Below are 23,513 nucleotides of genomic sequence, written 5' to 3' on the forward strand. Positions count from 1 at the left end.
TCTTAACCATGAGTCATCTTTCCAGCCTCATAAATGTAGGTTTAAAAGTTTTAACCAATATTTGTTGCCAGAATAAAAATGCATATGGGATCTGGATGGTGGTGGTGCACGCCTTTAATCCCAGTGCTTAAGAGGCAGAAGCAGAGGCAGAGGCAGGCGGGTCTCTGTGAGTTTGAGGCCAGCCTGGTCTACAGAGTTGAGTTCCAGAACAGCCAGGACGACACAGACAAACCCTGTGTTGAAAAACTAACCTCCCCCATACCCCAAAAAAGCATTTGGTTCTCATATGCTGGCTTCTAGCCTGTCATACAATTACAATAAACTGAAGTGGGCTAATGGGATACTAATGGTTTTCTGTGTAACATAATCATATTATCTGTAATTATAGATGGCTTTACTTCTTTCTATTCTCCATCCCTCTAAATTTCATGTCTCATTATTATACACTGCCTAGAACTTCTGGCACAAGACTAAATCTTTTCTGTTTTGTGGTACTGGAAATCTAACCCAGAGCCCCTCACTGGGGGATTCTAGGCAGGGGCTTTACCACTGAGGCACACCCCAGCCCCTCACTGGGGGATTCTAGGCAGGGGCTCTACCACTGAGCCACACCCCAGCCCCTCACTAGGGGATTCTAGGCAGGTGCTCTACCACTGAGCCACACCCAAGCCCCTCACTAGGGGATTCTAGGCAGGGGCTCTACCACTGAGCCACACCCCAGCCCCTCACTGGGGGATTCTAGGCAGGGGCTCTACCCCTGAGCCACACCCCTAGCCCCTCACTGGGGGATTCTAGGCAGGGGCTCTACCACTGAGCCACACCACAGTCCCTCACTGGGGGATTCTAGGCAGGGGCTCTACCACTGAGCCACACCCCCGCCCCTCACTGGGGATTCTAGGCAGGGGCTCTACCACTGAGCCACACCCCAGCCCCTCACTGGGGGATTCTAGGCAGGGGCTCTACTACTGAGCCATGCCCCCAGCCCCTCACTGGGGGATTCTAGGCAGGGACTCTACTGCTGCCCAATATCCCTAGCTTTGAGAGCCCACTCTTTCCAGGTACCTTGCCCGATCTCTCTTGTCCTCTCAGGGGATTCTAGGTAGGGGCTCTACCACTGAGCCATGCCATTGTGTGCCCCCAGTTCTGATGTATTTTTAGGCAGGATGTTTATGTATAGCTCAAGGTAGCCTTGAATTCCTGCTGCCTCTTGAGATCTGAAATTACAAAGTAGGCCACAAAGCTGTTTAAGAGAAAAACTACTTAATATCTCACCAACATGCTTAAAGCAGCTGCATATTTTTCACAAGCACCCTCACCAGGCAGTAGTTTCTTCCCGTTGCTAGTGGCTCCTGGCACCTCCTGGTAGATGGTAATGCCAGGTGAGGCAGTAGACATAGTAGAGGTGTGACAGGAGGAGACCTTCTTGTATTTGCTTTTATTACAGTTTTGTCCACTGTTGCAGTTTCTTTTTGTTTAAGAGGGGCTGTCTTATAGCCCAGGCTGGCTTCCAGTGATGCTTTGCGGCCAAGAATGAACATAGACTTCAGGTTCCTCCTGCCCTCACATCCCAAGTGCTAAGGTTACAGGCACGAGCCACCACACTCAACTTTTATTATTTGTTTTTTTCAGGGCGGGTCCTATCCTGTAGCCGAGGCTGTCCTCAGACTTTGGGGTCCTGCCTTCATCTTTAGGATGTTGGGTTAGAGGTGGGAGCCACCACTCTAGCTTGAAATATTTATAACAGTAGCATAGCACTGGGAGGATGCTTAAGGATATTCGTAGTTCACTCTCACATTGGTTAGAGGTGAGTACTGAGCCTCAAGCCAGGCTCCGTCCTGGTCCCAGCATCTCCCACCCCTTTCCCTTGCAGGGAGACGCCTCCGCGGCAAGGCCTTCTATAACGTGGGTGAGAAAGTGTACTGCGAGGAGGACTTCCTGGTGAGTCTCCACTGTGTTGCTGGCCGAGCTGGGTGGGAGCAGGGGCGGGACCCTCCTTCGGACTCATATGCAGACCTGAGGCCAGCGGCAGTGAGTGCCCCCTTGTCACGTGACGTCCTGGATCCTGTGTCCCCTCTCAGTACTCCGGGTTCCAGCAAACAGCTGACAAGTGTAGCGTGTGTGGACACCTCATCATGGAGATGGTGAGAACCTCCCAGGTCTCCCGGAGGCCCCCCCCCCCCCCGCCCCTCTCTTGCTCCAGACCGATGGTAGGGCCCTGAGCCACGGCCTTGGAGGGGCCGTGCTGAGTGTCCCGCCTGCACTGACCTTTCAGTGCCTCTCCAGATCCTTCAGGCCCTTGGCAAGTCCTACCACCCGGGCTGCTTCCGCTGCTCGGTGTGCAACGACTGTCTGGATGGTGTTCCCTTCACCGTGGATGTGGAGAACAACATCTACTGCGTCAGAGACTACCATGTGTGAGTTCCCCTTGTTGGGGCAGTGGAGCTCACGGACCCTCTGTTCCTGCTTACCTCTGCCTCTCTGATTCTTGCTTTTGTCCTTTTTTGCCCCTCTGTGTTTTCTCAGCCTGTGTGGCAGGTGTGTTAGTAACGCTTCCCACTTTGGTGACAGAATCCTTCACAGAACAGTGTAAGAGGCTTATTTTGGCATGGGCAAGGCCTGGTGTTGACATCATAGTGCTGGGGACAGCTCTGGCTTTGGGGACAGGAGCAGGAAGATGAGATATCTTAGCTGTTGGTGGAACAGAAAGAAGGGGCATCAGGAAAGAGCCTGGTGTGAGGTGTAACCATTAAGTTTCTTCCTCTAATGATGACCTTCACTAGCCAAGCCCACCTCCAAAAGGCTCCACAGCCTCCCAAAACATGAGACTGGGGCATGGTTCACATGGAAGCCTGAAGGGCAAGGCAGGGCCGCCATGCTTCCTGATCGCCTCCTGCCTCCACTTCCCTACATGTGCCCCTCCTCTTCCTGGTGAGCTCACGGGACTGTTCCTGCTGTCTAGCCCTTTGCTCCCAAGAGAGAAGAGCCCTGGTGTCCCATGGCAGCCAGTCTGTTTATGTGCTGTGGGCCTGTGCCACTGCTGAGTTTGGGTATTGGTGCCATCGTTTGTCCTTGGTACTCAGGGTGGAGCAGAGGTCTCCCCTAGGGATGGGTTCAGTCTGGGTATGAGGGGCCAGAGAGTACACAGGAGATGTCGAGAGAGAGTCTGAAGCCATCCTGGAGGAGGAGGCAAATAGGAACTGCAGTGGCTGGTGTCCACACGGGAGGGCGGGGCAGGCTGACGTGGAGCTGTGGTGGCAGACGGCCCCTGTGCTCTTACCTCTACTCATCCATCTTCTCACTGCATTTTCCTTTGTTTTTCAGGGTGTTTGCACCAAAGTGTGCCTCCTGTGCCCGCCCCATCCTCCCCGCACAGGTAGGCACACCTCACCTGGGAGTGGCAGGCGGCCGGCCCTGAGGCTCTGCTCGCTCCTGCCCGTTCTGCCTCAGACCCTGGGCCACAGAAGGAGTGGCTCCCGGTGGCTGTGCATCCTGTGCTCTCTTTGGGGCTGAGGAATAGATAGGGGTGGGGCAGGCGAGCCCCGGGTGAATTACAAGGAAGCTGTGGCCTGGTTTTAACTTGTTCCACTGCAGCACTCTGCTCCATTCCCTGCAAAAGGAAAGTTCTGCAGTGGGTGTTGGGTGGCCTAGGGCCAGAGGACAGATGAGGAAGGCCTTGACCTGTGTAGCTCCCACTCCCCCACCCCATGACTGGGTCTCTCTGTGTAACCTTGGCTGTCCTGGACTCACTTGTAGACCAGGCTGGCCTCGAACTCACAGAGATCCACCTGCCTCTGCCTCCCGAGTGCTGGAATTAAAGGTGTGCGCCACCATGCCCGGCTCGCCTGTGCAGTTCTTAATTTTGGGTCTTTCTGCATGAATTATCTATGTCCCAGTCACCATCCTGAGGAAGCAGGACTGGTAGTGGGAGTTCCTGGTCCTGGAGAGGTGAAAATGCAGCCATGAGTCAGCACTCATGTCATTTTCTTTCTTCCTTTAAAAGGAAAATTATTTATTTTAATTTTATGTGCATTGGTATTTTACCTGAATGTATGCCTGTATAAAGGTGTCAGATCCTGGAGTTACAGGCAGTTGTGAGCTGCCATGTGGGTGCTGGGAATTGAACCTGGGTCCTCTGGAAGAGCAGGCAGTACTCTTAACTGCTGGTTTTTCTCTCTAGCCCCTCGTGTCATTTTTTTTTTTCTTTTTTCTTTTCTTTTCTTTTCTTTTTTTTTTTTGGTTTTTTGAGACAGGGTTTCTCTGTGTAGCCTTGGCTGTCCTAGACACGCTTTGTAGACCAGGCTGGCCTCGAACTCACAGCGATCCACCTGCCTCTGCCTCCCAAGTGCTGGGATTAAAGGCGTGCACCACCACTGCCCGGCTGTCATTTTCTTATTGTCACATGCGTATGTGTGGCTCCAGTTGGGGAAGATGGCCAGGGCGCATGCCCAGTCACTCTTGGGAAGCTGCAGAAGTTCAGCGTCCATGTGCATGGGGCGTGCCTGCGTAGTGCGGACACTGTAGGTGTGCTTTAATGGAAAGGTCATAGTGCTCCAAGTCCAGGAAGAACGCGTGTGAACCCTGCCTCTTCCTCTAGGGCTGTGAGACAACCATTCGTGTGGTGTCCATGGACAGAGACTACCATGTGGAGTGTTACCACTGTGAGGTAAGCCCCGGCCTCCTACACACAGGCGCCCGTTTCTCTTTCTGATAGTCACATTTTCACTAGGTGAGGTGTTGGATTTAGTAGACTAGATGGAAATTCAGACTTAGCAGTGCCCTCAAAAGGTGATGTGTACTGTTGAAGAGAGTTGTCAGAACCTTGGGACATCACAGAAGGTTTCCTGGAGGAGGTAACACTCAGCCTAAGAGTTGACTGTTGAGTAAAAGTTAACCAGGCAGGCAATGAAGGTAGCTTGAGGCAGTAAAAATTGTGCTTATGTAGAAAAGTGTGTGTGTGTGTGTGTGTAAGATTTTGCATTGCTGGTAAAGCTGCCAGAGGGTAGGGATAGAGGCCCTGCAGGCTGAAGAGTGTTGGCTTCCCTAGGCCAGTGCAGAGAGAAAAAAGATCACAAGATTCCATGGGGCTTTTTGTTTTGTCTTTGAGACAGGGACTCTACATAGCTGGCATAGAACTCGGTTATTAGCTTAGGCTGGCCCAGAATTTGTACTCTAGGGTTTTTTTTGTTTGTTTTTTTGTTGTTGTTTTTCTTTCTTTTTTTTTTTTTTTGGGTTTTTCGAGACAGGGTCTCTCTGTGTAGCCCTGGCTGTCCTGGACTTGCTTTGTAGACCAGGCTGGCCTCGAACTCACAGCAATCCACCTGCCTCCCGAGTGCTGGGATTACAGGTGTGCACCACCATGCCTGGCTCCTTGTACTCTAGTTTTTTAAGACAGGGTTTCCTTGTATAGCCTTGGCTGCCCTGGAACTGGATATGTAGATCAGGCTGGCCTCAAACTCAGAAATCCACCTGCCTCTGCTTCTCAAGAGCTGGGATTAAAGTTACCCAGCCCTAGAACTTGTACTCTTAACTGCCTTAGGCTCCCGGGTTTTGAGTCGCCTTGAGAATATACCCCCAAAGACCCAAAATCTCTTTAATGATTCAACCACTTCCTTCATGGACAAGGGACCAGGCACCCTTTTTCTTTCTTTCTTTCTTTCTTTTTTTCTTTTTGGTTTTTTGAGACAGGGTTTCTCTGTGTAGCCTTGGCTATCCTGGACTCACTTTGTAGACCAGGCTGGCCTCGAACTCACAGCGATCTGCTTGCCTCTGCCTCCCGAGTGCTGGGGTTAAAGGCATGTGCCACTACGCACTGCTTTGTTTGTTTGGTTTTTAAAAAATAAGGTCTCACTGTGTGGCCCTGGCTGTCCTAGAACTCAATATAGATACATACACACAAACACAAACATACACATATACACACAAACACACACACACACACATCCACACATCTATGTAGCTGTTGGCAACATTGTAGGGACATTTCTTCATCAAAACATGTTTGTAATGTGCAGTGTGCAAATCCAGCCAATGGTTTTCTGCTCTGTGTTTGAACAGGTGAAAGACGCCTGCCAATGTGTATAGCTCTGTTTGGGCTGCATAACCAGACTCTGTTAGGGTGTCATAAGTCCCTATCCATGCCATAGGAAGGATGAACATATAATAAGAGGTCATGAGGACTTGGTCGCCTAAAGAATGCAGACACATTCATGCCTCAGCCACTCTTCCAAGCTGTCTCTCATAGCGGGATCCGCATTCGCATCGTGTGTTTTGTTCTTCTGGGTCTCCTGAGTCTGCAGCCGAGGTTGCCAGTAGGTCTCCCGTGGTCAAATCTATTCTTTATTAACTTTGAAGGAATCCATAGATTTTTCTCTCCTGTGGAGATAAATACATAGCCTTTTCTCCCAACAGAGCACATTTCCTGACTGAGGTTAACACATCTTTATAGTCTGTAGGCTAATTTAATTCAGCAGTTCTTTCTAAAATAATAGTGTTTTTTCAGCAGCCATGCTACCTGTCTCATTGACTGTTATGGAAAGTACATATATATTTTTAAAAAAATCTAAATTTCAATTGGTCCAGCCTTTCAGACTTTTTCAACCAGGACTTCTCTAAAGCCTGAAGTTTCTCAACATTTAGAGAGTGGAGCAGCTGAGATCAGCAGCTTTCTTTGAAGCTGTCCTGGGAGCGGGTTTTGATGGGGAACGGCAGCTGAAGCAGTTGAGGCTGGAACCTGCTGGAATAACTGTGTCAGCCCCTCAGCTCCCGGGGGAGGAGTCTTCTCCCAGACAATATATAGTTCTAAGAGAATAAATGCATGAGATGTACAGGATGCACAGATCAGTTAAGGATATTTTCTGCTCGTTTTATGAACAGAAGGAAGACATGTGTAAATCTTCATTCATGTCACATGTAATAGTCAATCGTGGGGACTCTGTAGCCGACAAGAATTACTGACTATGCGTAGAAGTCCGTGCCTCTGCCAGTCCCAGAGCTGTTCCCACGTATTGGGGTCAGTGGTATAAGTTAGCTGCCTGTTCTGCAGGTTGAGTTCATAGACTTATAGGCTGATGTAATTTTACCTGTGTCCGTTCCATTTTGACCTCTCTCAAAGAGGATGTATGATATTACCATTGAACATACACGGAGTATCACATTGAAATATAAACAAGACGGTATAGATCCAAATATCCTCCTCTGGGCTCTTGGGCACCAGTTGCTGCAGGCCAACCCATCTCCTGTCCCCCGAGGAAGCGTCCCGCATCTAAAGGGATAAGCCGGTTGCCCCGAGGTGCAGAGAGGCATCTTGTACCTGTTTACAGGTTTGGGCCTGGGTTTCTACATTTGTTGCAGCTATTTTTTTCACCCCACTCCTTTCTCCACATGGAATGGGTGGTTCCACCTTTCAAACATAGGAATAGTAGAGCCTTTGTGCTTTGGGCCCTCACTTAGGCTGGCATGTGTAGAGCCCCCCTCTGTGTTTCTGTGTGCTAGGCTGAATCACTTCCTGTCCCCTCACACGCCTTGCTTCTACAGGGATAAGCCCACAGCAGTGTGACACATCACCTTAGCTTTTGCCTGTGGGAGCCAGTCAGCTCACATGTTCATCTCCCGCCTAGCTTTGGGTCCTTAATTGATTAACAGAATATCTCATTTAAGCCAAAATGCCTTTCCCACCAGTTTTCCTGTCTTTTAGGGTAGTGCAACTTCTTACATAAACCTAAGATTGATGTGTATCCATCCTCTAGATCAGTAAGGACACAACTATCTTCTACTATTATTATTACACTAATAATAATAATAATAACAACAACAACAATTATTATTTTTGGTTTTTTAAGACAGGGTTTCTCTGTAGCCTTGGCAGTCCTGGACTCACTTTGTGCACCAGCCTGGCCTCGAACTCATAGAGATCTGCCTGCCTCTGCCTCCTGGGTGCTGGGATTGAAGGCATGTACCACCATGCCCAGCATATTATCCATTATTATTTTTTTAAAAAGATTTATTATATATACAGTACTCTGCCTGCATGTACACCTGCACACCAGAAGAGGGTACCAGATCTCATTATAGATGGTTGTGGGCCTCCATGTGGTTGCTGGGAATTGAACTCAGGACCTCGGAAGAGCAGTCAGTGCTCCTAACCTCTGAACCATCTCTCCAGCCCCCCTATTATCCACTATTAAGAAGAAACTTACATAGGAACTGTAAGGACTGTCTTTGTAAGTGGTTCTTCAGCAGGTTCCTTTTTGACTTCCTTGTGTAGACCAGGCTGATCCAGGGTTTAGAGATCTGTCTGTGTCTGTCTCCTTTGTGTTGGGATTAAGGGCTTGTGCCACCACTGTCCTAAAATATTTCATCTCCATTCCATATCATTGTAACTCAAAACTTTTAAACAAACATCACACAAAGAAACAGGAAATTTCTAAGTTTTGGGCCAATTGTGCCCTCTTAGGGTGCAGCAGTTAAACCTTGTACATCATTCCTTGGAGTTTAGTTGTTAAAATGTATCAGCAGGCCCTTTTCAAAGACAGCTGACAGACATGTTGTAGCCAGAGAGCCCTGAGCTCCAGCTGCAGTAAGTCCTTCAGTTCCCTTCCTACTCACGGTCATTTCATTTTGAATTTTTGTAGAGAGGGTCCAGAAAACCATGGTCAGCACTGAACACAGTGCAGCCAGGTCCCTGACAACAACCAATACAAAGCCGGAAAGGATCCGAATGGTCTCTGCCATGGGGCTTTCTTTGCACTTCCGCTGCGGCTGTCGGCCTAGTTTTCTTTAGCGTGCTGCGTTTAACCCTGTTGCTGCGCCGTCAGGCTCTAGTCCCAGAGCGGCCGTAGCAGCAATCGTTCAGTACTTTGTTGGAAGGCAGCAGCTCCTCTTAAGAGAGCCGTGCCTCTTGCTTTGGTTCCCAGCTCTTTGGCTCAGAAACCTCCTTTCACCCAGGACTTCTCAGACTGTCACTCAGGTGTAAGCCCTGTGCTGGGTGGCCATATACTTATTATGGCCGTATTATCTGAACTGCTGTTACAATCAATAAGGACACAGCTGTATTTTAAATGGCCTCCTTTAACTTGGGACCGGGCAGAATTAACCCTCTAAACTGTCCTGATCAGTTCCTAGACCCCATGGCAAGCCATGTGCTTTAATCGTTCCTGCCTGGGCTGCTTCCCATCCATAATCCCAAGGTGCTTGCTCATGTTCTTCGTTTGCGCTGCTCCCCTCCATCCACGCCGTAGCCCATCGTGACCGCCTCTCTCCCTCCTCCTGTACCTGCCTCAGCTCTCTTGCCCTGTGGTCCCCTGACCCCAGGCCTGCAAACCTCCATCTCTGCCTCTCTCTTTTTCCGCATATCAAGCTACAGCATTAAAAAAAAAAATTAATCAATCAGCTTTAAATAGGTAGGGCAAGGTTTATAGAATGTGTTCATCATTTTTCAGTACCTTTATCAGGAATATCTTATTTTTTGACATGTCTCTGAATTTGAAGGAATGCTAACTTGTGTTTTCCACTGTTGCAGTAGGTCTCTTCCCCATAAACTCACGTCTATGGCCTTACTCTTTCTCTCTAACCTTCTGGTCCTACACATGTAATCCATGTTAGACTTTGTTTTTACCTGAGACAGTGTCCCAGTCCCTAGGAGCTGTGTCTTCTGAAGTTGCCAAGTTGGATTCCAAGAACCTTGTGAAGTTATTGTTACATCTTCCCCTGCGGTCTTCAGTCTCAGTTCCATTTAGTTGTAGTTTCTGCTTTGGTGTGGGATCTTTTATAGCAGTTTCCCAAATACTCGTTTCCTAGTAACTCTAAAAATCTTGTTCTGTTCTTCGAAGTAGTTAAGCTTAGAACTGCACTGTCTGTCATATCAGACATTAATTTTTGTAGCTGTTCTCTAGAACAGTCTCCTTGGCTGACAGAGAACGATGATCTCAGGTTGTTTGTCAGGGCCAAGCAAAGCCCCTTTGGCTGTTTCCCCATTGTAGGGAATTGCCTCATATATCTCTGCATGATTTATATTCATGAGCCATGTGTCCACCATTTCCACATCTTATACAGACTCAGGAAGTTCTCTCCTGGGTTGACACTAGAGAAAATATCATCCTTGGGAATTGTTTGTCTTCAGTCCTTCGGGCAATGTCTTCTACAGCCGAAGCATTGGCCATTTAGAGCTCTCACACTTGTAGCAGCTGCTTGTCCTAGTAGAGTGGCGTGGTACGCATTAGATCAGTATGCACGGTAGTTTTAGTCCATTCATAAGTGGGAGAAGATCTTCCTTTACAGGTCTAGCAGCCCGTTTGCATTCAGCTTTAGCATTCTCAAAAGCAAAGACACGATGAGTACTTGTTTTGCATCTGGTGTAATAGTGCTCTGTCTACAGCTGGAGTTAGCAGTGAGATTCGCCTGAGCCCTGGGTCACCTTGGTGAATGATTCCCCATTGCCCCAGGCATTTACAGTTACTGCATGACACTGCTCTAAGGTGGCATCGTCAAACATGACCTGCATTTGTAACTCAGCACACTGACCTTCACCCAGCAGCGGATCCTTGACAATATTAATGAATATTAATGCCTGTAGTCCTATTACTTTGCTCCATAGCTAAAGCCTCTTTTCTCCACCATGTGAGTATTGTAGTTGAGGGCCACTTTCTAAGATAGGTGATAGTAAATCTTTCCAATCTTTGGGAATTATATGATTTTTTTTCTTGGCCCAGTTATTTAGTACCTGTTTTGTATAAGGTGAGTGCACGCGCCATAGGCTACCATTGCCTCTTAAAATGTTTTTAGATCTAGCATCCTTATGGGCTGCCATCTAAATTCTTCATAATCTAGTAATTGTTTTATGGTTGCTTGAACAATTATTGTAGGTTTGTTTGTTTGTTTGTTTGTTTTAACAGGTGTAGACTACTAGCCTACAATCTCATCATAAGGCGGAGCTGTAGGCTTGAGGTTGAATTCTTCTGTCCTACCTTGAGAAAATCTCTTTATTCTGATTTAAAGGATCTCTAATTTCTGTTCTATGGCTTGTTAGCATTCTATGTCTCCATTCTCTCCTTATCTAAGCCTATTTCTTGTCAACGTGAGGAATAAGGACAAAGAGATTTCCTTTCTTCTTTATTCTGATTTTTCTTAGAGTGGAAATAGAAAACAGCGAAAATTACTGAACATATTATAATTAAGTTTATATTGGTAATTAAATAAAGCTACAGGATCCAAATGCCCTCTGCTATTGTGTTTTCCAATTTTTTTTTTTTTTTTTTTTTTTGGTTTTTCGAGACAGGGTTTCTCTGTGTAGCCTTGACTGTCCTGGACTCGCTTTGTAGACCAGGCTGGCCTCGAACTCACAGTGATCCGCCTGCCTCTGCCTCCCGAGTGCTGGGATTAAAGGCGTGCGCCACCACGCCCGGCCTGTTTTCCAATTTTTAATATAGGAAAAAAATGTTTAAATCTTGTTAACTTTCTGCTTCCTTTGGAGTCTTTATTGTTCACATTTACAAAACACTTCCACTTATTTCTTTTGACAATTCCAAACTTATTTATTTTATATTTATTTCTGTACTTAAGCTTCCCTAAACTCTGTCCTCTGGTGACTGCCTGCTCAGAGCATACATTTCTGGCTCTGAGGTCTGGAATTTCACCTCTCTGACTCTGCTCCTTCAGCCACGTTCTCCTGCCTGGATTCTCTCATCTGCTTCCTGTGTCCAGAACTCGTGGCCAGTCGGGATCTCAATCCTGTGCCTAAGCCTGGATTTTGGATCCCATGTTGGTGTGTCAGATATTGCAGAGCTTTCTTGAATCCCATTTGAGGTATATTAGTTAAGACAAGGAGGCATCTAAGTAGTCTAAGGCCGTTGGCCTTTTGTGGGCAGGCTCTGAGCCTGCTGGTAACTGAAGAGGACTTCTCGGTACTCTGTCTCTCCACCTGGTCCTCACTTCTCTGCTCCATTTCCTTCTGTCTCCTGTGTCCATCCACATCTCTCCATGTCCGCCTGCATCTTCCTGTATTTCCATCTGTCTGGATTTCCCGCCCCAGCTCCACTGCCAGTTCTTTATTATGCAGAAGTCACATTCCTAACTCCACTAGTAGGCTGGGGAAATCACCTTCCTTGGGCAGCTTCCAGTATTTTTTTTTTGTTTCTTTGTTTTTGTTTTTTGAGACAGGGTTTCTCTGTGTAGCCTTGGCTGTCCTGGACTCGCTTTGTAGACCAGGCTGGCCTTGAACTGACGGCGATCCACGTGCCTCTACCTCCCCAGTGCTGGGATTAAAGGCGTGCACCACCGTCCGGCAGTATTTTTAAAAGCAGGTGACATTTACATATCCTGCTAGCTGTGTGTTGCAAGCTTCAAATAACAATTAAAACCACACTTTTTCATAGCCAGAAATTCAGTATTTGTTGATCACCCCAACAATTGCTGAGCTAGATCTCCAGCCTTTGTGGTTTTTTAATAGCCCAGGCTAGACTCAAACCCAATTTCCTACTTCAGCCTCCTGAGGTTACAGTCTAATAAACAGACTGCAAATTTTGACTTTGGTTCCTGTGAGACACAGTCTTACTATATAGCCATGGCTGGCCTAGAACTTGAATTTCTATATCTTCCTCTGGAATGCTGGAGTTACAGATGTGGCTATGACAACTGCCTGTTAGCTGTTGCTGTTTAAAAAATTATTAAGGAGTTTGAAGTTGTATGTGTTTTAAATATGAAAAATAAGATATAAAATATGCACCACACAATAGATAAAATATGGAGAAGGTTATCATATGAGCATGGGAGGAGAAGGAATGGGGGGAGAGGAGAGGAGAGAGAGAGAGAGAGAGAGAGAGAGAGAGAGAGAGAGAGAGAGAGGAAACAGGAAGAGAGAAGAAAGATAACAACAGAGAAGAAAGGAGAGACAGGAGTAGAGAAGAGAGAGGTAAGATGGCAACCGAGGAGAAGGATGAGAGGGAGGAGAGGAGGTGGGTTTGTCCTTTTATGTGCTCCTGGGTAGGGGCATGACCAGTGGCAGGGAGGTAATGACGCCATAGGTTGCTAGGCAGATTTGGGCAGTATGCTAACATTCCTCCCTTTTTCTATAATTAAAAAAATGAGGACATTGGATTGATTTTTATTGGAAGCAGCTCTGGCTGCCATGCAAGGGAGAAAAGAGAAGAGCAACCAAATGATCAGATTATATGGTGAAGGTGAAGTTGAAGGAGAAGGAAAAGCTGTGCCTTGGAAAGTGCAGGGTAGAGGGCGGGGTATGGCAACCATGTCCTGCAGCAGATGGGGACTGAGGAGTGCTGGGGGAACCTGGAGCCGATTGTCCCGGGTCTGGAGCACACCTTACCTCAGGGTAAGAGAAGAAGAAATCAATGTATTCGACTGATTCTTGCTGACAGGGCGGTGGCAGGGGGTTTAAAAGGCTGAAATGTTGGCCAGGTCCAGGGAGAGCAGGCTGTTGTGTTTGCTGTCCAGGGTCTCAGAACATCTGTAACTGGGAAGAACAGTGCAGGTCCAGCTGACAGGATCTGTGAGGTTGGACTGGAGCACTGTGGGTAGGTGTTTTAATGACATCCCAGATGTAGGAAGTCTGGCAGGATACCGGACCATATATGTGGGCCGAAGGCAAAGTTAGTAGGTTAGGGAGAAAATTCCCTTTAGGTGTGCATTTGCAACTCTTGGGAGAGCAAGCAGAGACAGAAGTTTTAGAGTAAAGAAGAGAAAAGCTCCAATGCAGGGAACTTTTTATTTTTCCTTAGGTGTATATTTGACACTTTGGGGAGAACAAGGAAAAGACTGGAAAATGAAGTGCCTCCTTTCATTTTATGTGATTGATGGTGGCAGTTAAAAAGGTCTGGTTTTGGATTTGTCCAAGTTTGGCTGCAGAGGTGTGTAAGCTTAGCAGCTCCAGAAGGCATCCCAGAGGAGCTGGAGGGTCGGCCAATGGAGAGGTGAAGTCAGTAATCCGTTAGTGCATCCCCAGAAACAGAATGTGACTCAAAAAGACAGGAACAGACTGACCCAGTGACTCGTCAGTGTTGGCCAGTGACCAAGAGAGCCCAGCTCTGGTGGATGAACTGGCCCGGGGACATAGTCACCTAGTGCACCAGGATAGTGCGGTGGTGGCAGCGGAAACAGAACTGTGTTGGTGGTCTTGCCCAGTGGGAAAAGTCCTAGTTGGAGGTCCTCAAGGACCAGCCACAGTCATGTAGCCTGGGGTTGGGAATCTCTGCTCCAGGGAATCAGAGAGGTGTTGACAGTCTCTCGGACAAAGGGAAGCGTTTACACGGACTAGGAAGGGGGAACTCACTTAATTAGCCAGTGTTGGGTGTAGAAAGGTAGCAATCGGGTAGTTAGGGAGGGGAGTCCTGATACCAGGGAATCCCACCCTCCAAAATAGGCAATAGGTGGAGATTTAGACTGTTGATTACCAGTACTTATCTGGGTTTCACTTGACCTGAGAGGTAGATTTTCTGTAACTTAAGAGTCCTTTTAGGTTTGCCAAAAGAGATAAATTTTAGGCATCACTATTGTTTGTAATTTGCAGTGAAATACACATTGTAGGAAAAGGCAGTAGACATACAGCATAGCAGAAGCTTGGAGGAAAAGTTTGGGTTATAAGCATGACTACTCTTTGAGCTGAGCTTAGAAAAGGCAGAGCCTTATGGAACTGTTTGATACCTTTGGAACAGCAATGTGAGGAGAACAGAACCTGTAGAGCAGAAGAGCAAAAGCTCACTTGATTTTGACTTCCAGCATCAGTACACATCATGAAAGGGGTTTCTTCCCCCTGTTCAGAAGACTGGTTGTGTATAATTTAAGCACAACCAGAAACATTTTAAGTAAAAGACAAACCAAAGGAAATTTAAAATCTTGAGCTTGGAGCTATGATAGAGGATCATATATTAGAATGTTTTACCACAGTTAGATTAATAAGTCAGAGCTCCATTGATTAGTGTCAGAGCTCTGAACAGTCTCAATGCAGCAGTAGCATAGCAATAAGAGATAAAACATCCTTTTAGACGTTTTGACTGTCATAACTTGTATTTGCCAACTTAAGATACTCCCGTAGACCTTCTAACATTCATGACTTGCTTGTACCAACCGTAAAACACCTTCTCAGATGCTCCAACACTCATAAAGCACCTTCTTGGAAGCTTTCAGACATAGGTGATATTGCTATGAGCAACCACTGTCCTTCAGCTCAAAGTGGCAAAGGGTTGTATCTGAGACCTGACCTGTGAGGCTGGTACCTTGGTAGGTTGTATGTAGACTTGACAGTAGCTCTAGGAGTGAGGTTTAAAGTTGGGTCTCCTAACAGGCTCCGTCTGAGACCAGTCCTTCAAGTCTGGTAACAGGGTGGACTGCATCTAGACCTGATGGGTGAAATTTGGTCTCCTGCCTATGAAGAGGCCTGGGAAGGTGTCTGAGGCCTCCCATGGTAGGAGTTGGCAGTGTGACTGCGTAGCCTGAGTATGAGGTTAAAACAGAATTGCAGCAGTACTCTGGGTTTGGCTGCTCAATCTGAGAGCCATCTGTGCCCTGCCAGGTCAAGGAACGTGAAGGCTGGAAGTGTCTAAAGCTCTTGTACTGGTTGACCCTCCAGTGGCTGCACACAGAGGACAGGCCTGCATGTGAGCAGTGACACCCATAGGCCAGTCTGCGGCAGGCAGGGTATGGGTTTCAGGTAGCAGTGGGATCAGTGTCCCTTTTTGGCTACATCTGAAACAGGTCCCTGGCTGAGCTGGCTCAAGCTGGATCCCTGTGGGAGTGGGGCATTGCAGACCTCTCTTTCCTTGCCTCAGGGCAGCGGCTGAGGCCTGGAGCATGGTTTTCAGCTGTAGCTGAGCCTGTCCAGAAGGCTTCTCTTGCTTGGGCTTTAAAGATTTTAAAAATAATTTTTACCAGTTCCTGTATGGGGGTTTAGGAACCATCCTCAGCCTTTTAGTTAAGATGGCAGTGAGACCAGAGTCTATCTTAAGAATATTTAGGTAGACAGACTTTGTGTATAGCTTACCTTAATCATTAAAGACTAAGACTTTAGGCTTTATGCTTATTAAGTTGGAGTCTTAAACTTCATAAACACAGTCCATAAAAAGAGAACAGAACAGCATTTTGTATATTTCAGTTTATAAAAGGTCTATAGCTTATAAAAGTTGAAAGCTATATTATAGATTAGCAAAAAATAAGGCTAAATATACTTATAAGGCGGTGCTTTTTAGGCTTTAAGAATGAAGGTAAGCCACCACACTCAAGTTTTGACATTGTAAACAAGTGAATGTTGTACAGCAGAACATTATAGAACAATTTGAAAGTTGTATCACACCCATTAGCCAGGAAGCCTGTAGTTGAATCCAGGAGGAACAGCATTTATTTATTTGTCTAGGAATTAGTAAAGACATGTTAGAAATAAAAACATTTGAACCAGGCTGAAAAATACAACCTTGAAAATGTAAAAATCAAAATTAGGTAACCATTGAAAAAGACAAAAGCTGTATTTGAAGTTTAGTAAGGATTCGAACAGGGATGGCAGCCCTTTGTAAAGATGGTAGATGTAGCCATATTTCCCAAAACAAAGATGGTGGTTAGTCAGATGCTTGCCCTCAGCCAAGATGGTGATGGGGCAATAACTCCACTCCCTTTATCCCAAAACCAACATGATGACTTGTTATGTGTTGTGAGCAGCTAGTTGCAGAGAAATTTTGAAAGTGCCAGATCTTGATAGCTGTGCTTTCAAGCCTTCCAGTGAGAGCACCTCCTCCTAGATTTCTCCTGCTTGGGGCAGGAGGGCCCAGGTCATAAGGCAGAGCAACCCAAATGCAGGTGGCTGTGGATCAGAAGATGCTATTTAAAATCCTCAGCAACTGAGATTACCTAGTGAGGTGGCTGTGGTGGCGGGGAGGGGCAGCCCAGCGCATGCTTGTCCCACCTCAAGGACTCTGGACCAGCGGGGCACACTCAGTGGTGGCTGATAGCCTGGGGCGCCTTCTGCTGACCCTGCTCCCAGCCCATCTGTGTTAAATTCCAAAAGGCTGCTGTGGAAGAGAGAGAGCTGGAGGACGCCTTTGGAGGCGAGAGGAGGGGTTAGCTGCAAGTGTGCAGGCCACGTGGAAAGGAGAAAGCCTGAACCACGTGGGTGATTTTTAAAATATAATTTTAAATTTTCATCAGCAGAAAACTGAGGTCTGTTGGAAGGGCTCATTCGGGCAGGGCAGTGATGGGATCACAGCGAGGTGTGCTGCATGTGGCAGGAGAGCTGAGCAGCAGCCGGCAGATATGCTATGCGGAAGTTTATTAGATGGGCATGCGCAGAGAAGGAAGGAGGGCCCAGGGAGGGAGGGAAGAGGCGAGAGAGGTGGGCGGTGGGGAGAGACGGAGGAAGGAGAGCAAGAGAGGAGAAAGGTGAGAGAGAGACTAGATGGTTTGTGTTTTTATATCCTGCTGGGCAGACGTCATAGGTTGCTAGGCAGACTGGGGGTAGTATGTTAACTCTGTGTGTGTGTGTGTGTGTGTGTGTGTGTGTGTGTGTGTGTGTGTGTGTGTGTGTGTCTGGCTTGCTCTGTGGGTTACAGGGATGTGAGTTGTGGTCTTCATGGTTCTGTAGCACATTCTTAGCACTGAGCCATGTCGCCGGTCCTGCTTTGATCTTTAAAACCAAAGCTTGTGGAGCTGGGCACGGTGGTACGCGCCTGTAATCCCAGCATCTGGGAGGCAGAGGCAGGAGGATCTCTGTTAGTTCGAGGCCAGCCTGGTCTACTGTAATGCCCAAGTCATGAAGCCTCCACAGACTACCAGAGACCAGCCAGATGCCATGTACACAGGGTCTTTTTATTGATCTTGCTCTGGAGCCAAGGACTGTTCGTTTCCCAGAGGCTGAGGAAGGTGAGCGGCCTCGGCTCCTTGGGATACAAGGTTTAGAAAGGCAGAAACCGCAAGTGGGACTTTTCCAGCCTTGACGTCACATAGTTGGGTAAGGGGCATAGGAAGCTATCTTCAGGGGAACTCTTACCTAAATTTTCATCTGCTGTAGCTGTTACACTGAGGGTCTCCCACACAATTGGGGAAGGGGAAGCTGGCCCTAATCTGGTAAGGTGAGCTTTTGTTTGGGTCTCAGGGAAGTGAGCTCCTCGGTGTAGCTCCCGAAGGGAAGTTGACTTGAAGCTGATTGAGCGCAGGGCAGGGAGGGGGCTTCTGCTCAGGGAAGCTAGCCTTGTCCAGTTCCCACACTACAAAGTGAGTCCAGGACAGCCAAGGCTACACAGAGAAACCCTGTCTCGACAAACCAAAACAAAAAAACCCCCAAGCCCCCAAAAACCCCCCATAGCTTGTGAAGCTGGGAATGGTAGTGCCACCTTTAATCCCAGCACTTGGGAGGCAGAGGCAAGTGGATCTCTGTGAGTTCGAGGCCAGCCTGGTTTATATAGGGGAGTCCAGGATGGATGAGTATAGAAAGACCCTATTTCAGGGCTGGAGAGATGGCTCAGCAGTTGAGGGTACTGACTGCTCTTCCAGAGGTTCTGAGTTCAATTCCCAGCAACCACATGGTGGCTCACAACCATCTATAATGTGATCTGGTGCCCTCTTCTGGCCTGCAGATGTACATGCAGGCAGAGGGCTGTATTCATAATAATAAATAACTTTAAAAAGAAAGAAAGAAAGACCCTATTTCTAAAAACAGAAACAAACAAAACCACCATAGCATGTTAGGCTGAGACCGCATTGACTGCCCAGCCCTGTCCTTTCCCTGAGACTGTACTTGGGTCCAAGTCCTTGGTGTCAAGCTTGTTCCTCTTCGGTGTCATTAAGGCTCCAGCCTGCGTACCTGCCCCAACCCTCGTGTCTCCTTGGTGAGGATGCCCCTTCTCTTGCTCACTGGTGTTCAGGGTTGTGTTTTTTCTTCTGCAGGATTGTGGGATGCAGCTGAGTGGGGAGGAGGGACGCCGCTGCTACCCCCTGGAGGGGCACCTGCTCTGCCGCCGTTGCCACCTGAGGCGCCTCGGACAGGGCCCGCTCCCCTCTCCTGCTGTGCACGTGACTGAGCTCTGAGAAGCAGCTATCTGAGGGAGGGGTGACCTGTGCTCTCCCCTCCCCCCCTCCACCCAGCTGCTGTCCCTTCCGCAGGGGCCGGACCCCAGCGGCAAAGAAGCAATTTCTATTTATTCACCTTCTGTGCCTGAAGCCACTTCCCCTGCTGGGTCCCAGGACAGCCTCTCCAGTGCACTTTGCTCCTCCCTGTCTCAGCTCCCAGAGGCAGGGCTTGTGCTGGTGGGGGAGGCATGCCTTACCTGTGTGCGGTCACAGGGCCAGGGAGCAGAGACAACCTAGGAACACCATGATTTGGCCTTGGTGGGTGTTTTCAGGGGCATTTTCCCAGTGCTCTGGATCCTAGCCCCGGTGTTTTGCTGGCATCATCAGCCTCTGAAGACCCTGAGCAGAGAAGACCTGGAGAGAGAGAGAGAGAGAGAGAGAGAGAGAGAGAGAGAGAGAGAGAGAGAGAGAGGAGAGAGAGAGAGGGGGAATATATGAATATGGATGAGTGAGTGCAGGAGGGGGCTACTTGAAGACCGGGCCAGGGAGCATCTGTGCACACTGTATCAGGCTCCACCACAAAAGCATATGATTTGACTTAAATTAAGTTTTTTTCCCTCCTGGAGGATGTTTGCATTTTCTTTAAAAGAATATAGTTTTCTTCTAAAAACTTGGATCAAGGTGGTTATTTCTTAGTCGCAGGAGGCTTGCTCATGGACATGTTCATGTGCCATGTAGCTACTAGAGTCACCGTGGTAAGAACATTTGTAGTTTTAACTACTTCTGCATAAATTCTTCTAAAATCTGTCTGTACCTGCTTCAGATTTCAATGTGGCATCGTTTGTCAGGGTCTTCAGGAAAGGGAGCTCTTGAGCTTCAGCACATGGTGCCTATAAGTTAGATTTTCTTTAGGGAGAGAATGCTTATGGTCACTGGGAAGTACTGAGGAGATTTTGAACCTTTGCTTGCCTGCGGCCATGCCCGGGGAGCTGTGAGCACATGTCCTGTCTGGGTTGTCAGTGACGGGGCTGCTGGTTCTGCTGTGGTAGCGTTTTTTGTTTGGTTTTGCTTTGCCTTTGTTACTTGTTTGTTTATTTATTTTGAGTCAGGGTCTCCATTTGTGTTTTTCCCCATTCCCAGCCATTGCTGCCGGGCTGCCTCCATGGCTGCGTGCCTTGCAGGAAGGGCGTTTCTCTGTCGGGATAGTCCAGGTGATGTTGGATTCTGGATGGGGGTCCATAGACCCTCAGTGTCTCAAGTCTGCTAGAGCACGCAGAGTGAGGCCCATGCACAGGGCTCCTGGATCTCATAGGGGTATAGAAAAGAGTCTCCCACTGTGTTATAATTAGATCTTTTTGATGAGATGGCTGGTACCAGACAGCAGTAGAAACTTCATCGTTTGCAAGCCCGTGATGACCCTGCAGTGTTACAGCCCTTCCATTAAACCCCCTTGTAAGGGCAGAAGATACTGGCAGATACTCCCTTGTCGGTTCACAGCTAGAATGCAGGTCTGCCCACTGCTTCGTTGGTGGTACGTGGCTTGCTTGCTCTTCAGTGGTGACTGATGCAGCTATAGATGCCTGGCATCCAAGCCCCAAGGGTCCACAGGTTAATTCTTAAGGGAATAGGGAGTCCATCTTTCCCCAGAATAAATGAGGAGTCTCAGACAGTCATGGTGGAAGAATGGAGTGAGTGTACATTTATTTCCTAAGTCAGAGACATTATAAACCTTGGGCAATGGGAGGGGTTTTGAAGGTGAATGTGTTTAGCTTGCTGTGGCTTGGTATGCCCAGGATACTTCATTTACATGCAATGTCACAGTCTTACCAAAAGAGGGGGAACACAGTACTTAATTATTGTATGGGTGGGGGAAGAATGGCAGGGAAGGTTAAAGTTCATTTGCTGAAAACTTAAGTTTTCATTAGCATAGGGTGGGATATTCCCAGGAATCCTCAGGAAAAGGTTGGGCCTGTAATTTACCCTGAGGGCTGTGTGACTGTTTTTAGAGGATCTCGGGTTTCCCCAGATCAGGGGGAGAGGAGGGAACCCAGCTGAGGAAGGGAGTCTGTCATTTTGGCACCAAGTTCAGGGGCTATTAGGTATTGCTAGACTTTAATCTTACCTTTGTAGTAACCCAGGCTGCCCTGGACTTTCTGAACCTCCTGCATGAGCCTCTGGAGCGATGCTATGCGTTAATTACATGTTTGTGGAATCATTTGGCAGGACTGAGCACTAGTGTAGTGTTACCAGGGCTCCTAGGGCCCTTTATGTCATTTGGAAAGTTTAGAAATGGACCAGTCGGAGGTGGTGGTGCATACCTATAATCCAAGCATTGGGGAGGCAGAGGCAGCCTGAGTTCAAGGCCAGCCTGGATTACAGAGGGAGTTCCAGAACAGCCAGGGCTATACAGAGAAGCCCTGTTTCTCAGCACAGCTCACACTCAGTCTTTTAAGTTCCATAAAATGTTGAAATAAAAGACAAGTCGGGGAGGCAGAGGCAGGTGGATCACTGTGAGTTTGAGGCCAACCTGGTTACAAAGTGAGTCCAGGACAGCCAAGGCTACACAGAGAGACCCTGTCTCTCAGAAAATTGAAAAAAAAAAAAAAAGACAAGTGGGTTACTGCTCTAAATGTGGTCCCAGCCACCACCACCATCATCAGAATCCCCATAGCTGAATGTACTTTGATGAGGGAGTGTCTGCTCCAAGGTGTCATGCAGTGTTGGGCAGAGAGAACTGGACTTGGCCTCTGCGGCCATGGGGGTCAGAGCTGTCATCACCTGGACTTACAGATTGCTGGACTCAGGTCCTCTGCTAACGCAGTGAGGGCTCCTAACCCTCTCACCAGCCCCTCTGCTTCCTTTTAAAATTATATTTTTATTTATTTACTTTACGTTAGGAAGGACACTTGTGTGCGTGCTGCCACTTTATGCAGCACCCCACAGAACTACTTAACTCTACAAAAAGTTTGGAAAACAACAAAGTGCAGCAAACAGCGTTACCAGTGTCTGTAAGTCTCCTCAGGGAAGAGGAGTAATGAACTGAGAACGTTATGGCTGGCTAACACCAGTGGGAGTGTGACAGTGGAAAAGGCAGCCAGAAGCTTTGTTTATTTTTTATTTTTTTGGAGGAGTCCGTTTTCTCCTGCCGTGTGGTTGCTAGGGATTGAACTCAGGTCCTGAGGCTTTGTGGCAGTCACCTTTATCTCCTGAGGCATCTACACAGCCCTGTAAGCGCAGTTCGAAGAATTGCCTATGTCTGTGTGAGCATCTGAAGAAATGAAGAGAAAACGGATCATGATGTTTCTTCCTTTTTTGGTTTGATTTTTTTTTGGGGGGACAGGGTTTCTTTCTGTAACAAGCCATGGCTGCTCTGGACTCACTTTGTAGACTAGGCTGGCCTTGAACTCACAGAGATCTGCTTGCCTCTGCCTCCCCGAGTCCTGGGAATAAAGAGGTAGCGGCATGCCCGGGAATCTTCTCTTGTCCTTTCTCTTCTTTCCTTCTTAATTTCTTTCTTTCTTTCTTTTTTTTTTTTTTTTAATAGGATTTCACTAAGTTTCCTGGATGGTTTGGAGCTCCCTGTGCAGACAAGGCTTGTCTTGGACACACACAGATCTGTCCCCCTGCCTTTTCCTCCTGACTGCTGGGATGATTTCTTTTTGAGATTGTGTCTACTATGTTGTCCGGTCTGGACTAGAGCTGCTGGCTGAGTAGTTCTCTTGTCTCAGTGTGGGGTATCCACCAGAGAATTCAGCTTGCACTTGGGCTTAAGCCACCAGAAAGGTTTTATTAGCTGGTCAGTGTCTACACTGTCTGTTCGGATCCCAATGCAGCTCCAAGTCTTTCTCATGGGGAGCTTTTAAGGACAAAGCCCATATTCTGGGTTGACATACCGCAGTTAACAAGAGCGGTCAGCCAGAAGCGGAACTCCAGAAGCCAAAGAGGAAGCTTAGTCCATTTAAAGACTTTGCCAGAACTAAGGGCTTTGATGGACTAGGTCTTTGTATTGGTTTTGGCAGGTGGTTCTGTCTCCACGCTGAGCTTTACAGCCTGAATGGTTCTTCCATGGCGGAGCCGGTTGTGCTAAGCTGTGGGTCCTTGTTTCTAGACTCCCAAGGCACATGGAGTACAGACGGGCACCACTGAGCCTGACCATCTTACTTGTCCATACTTAAGGCCCGAGGACTGATATTTGGATTCAGTGTGTTGTGATGATGGCTGTGATCCATCCCCATTCATAACTCATAATTATAGGCGTTGGGATAGTGGGAAGGCTCAGTAGCCCAGCGGTGGGCATGGCAGGGGGAATGACAAAAGATGGAGTCCCTGAGACTCCACAGTGGCACGTCATCCTGCAGTAGGACGGGCAAGAGTTCTCGAGCCTGTAAGACCTGGGTGTCAGGTGGGAGTTACAGAACCAGGGCTACGGCAGGAGTGACACAGGGAGTCAGCCTGGAGGAAGGCTTAGTGTTAACACCAGGAAAAAGGACACAAAGCCATGTGCCCTCTGTGTG

General features: G+C 47.8%; 1 protein-coding gene across 2 annotated transcripts in view; it reads left to right on the plus strand.

The window, feature by feature from the left end:
• Window positions 1-19,673, plus strand: part of WTIP (WT1 interacting protein) — a 35,973-nt gene extending 16,300 nt beyond the window's left edge. Inside the window, exons 3-8 of one of the 2 annotated variants that reach the window (XM_084770922.1) lie at window positions 1,871-1,938; window positions 2,079-2,141; window positions 2,273-2,414; window positions 3,322-3,373; window positions 4,595-4,663; window positions 18,877-19,673. In XM_084770922.1, the coding sequence (XP_084627048.1) occupies window positions 1,871-1,938; window positions 2,079-2,141; window positions 2,273-2,414; window positions 3,322-3,373; window positions 4,595-4,663; window positions 18,877-18,895 (413 nt within the window). In that variant the 3' untranslated portion in view covers window positions 18,896-19,673. The remainder of the gene's footprint in view (window positions 1-1,870; window positions 1,939-2,078; window positions 2,142-2,272; window positions 2,415-3,321; window positions 3,374-4,594; window positions 4,664-18,876) is intronic. The other variant, XM_084770921.1, reaches the window with a different exon arrangement.
• The last annotated feature ends 3,840 nt before the right edge of the window (window positions 19,674-23,513 follow it).

This window comes from Acomys minous (genome assembly GCF_964271855.1).
Source record: "Acomys minous genome assembly, chromosome: 20".
Classification (NCBI taxonomy): domain Eukaryota; kingdom Metazoa; phylum Chordata; class Mammalia; order Rodentia; family Muridae; genus Acomys; species Acomys minous.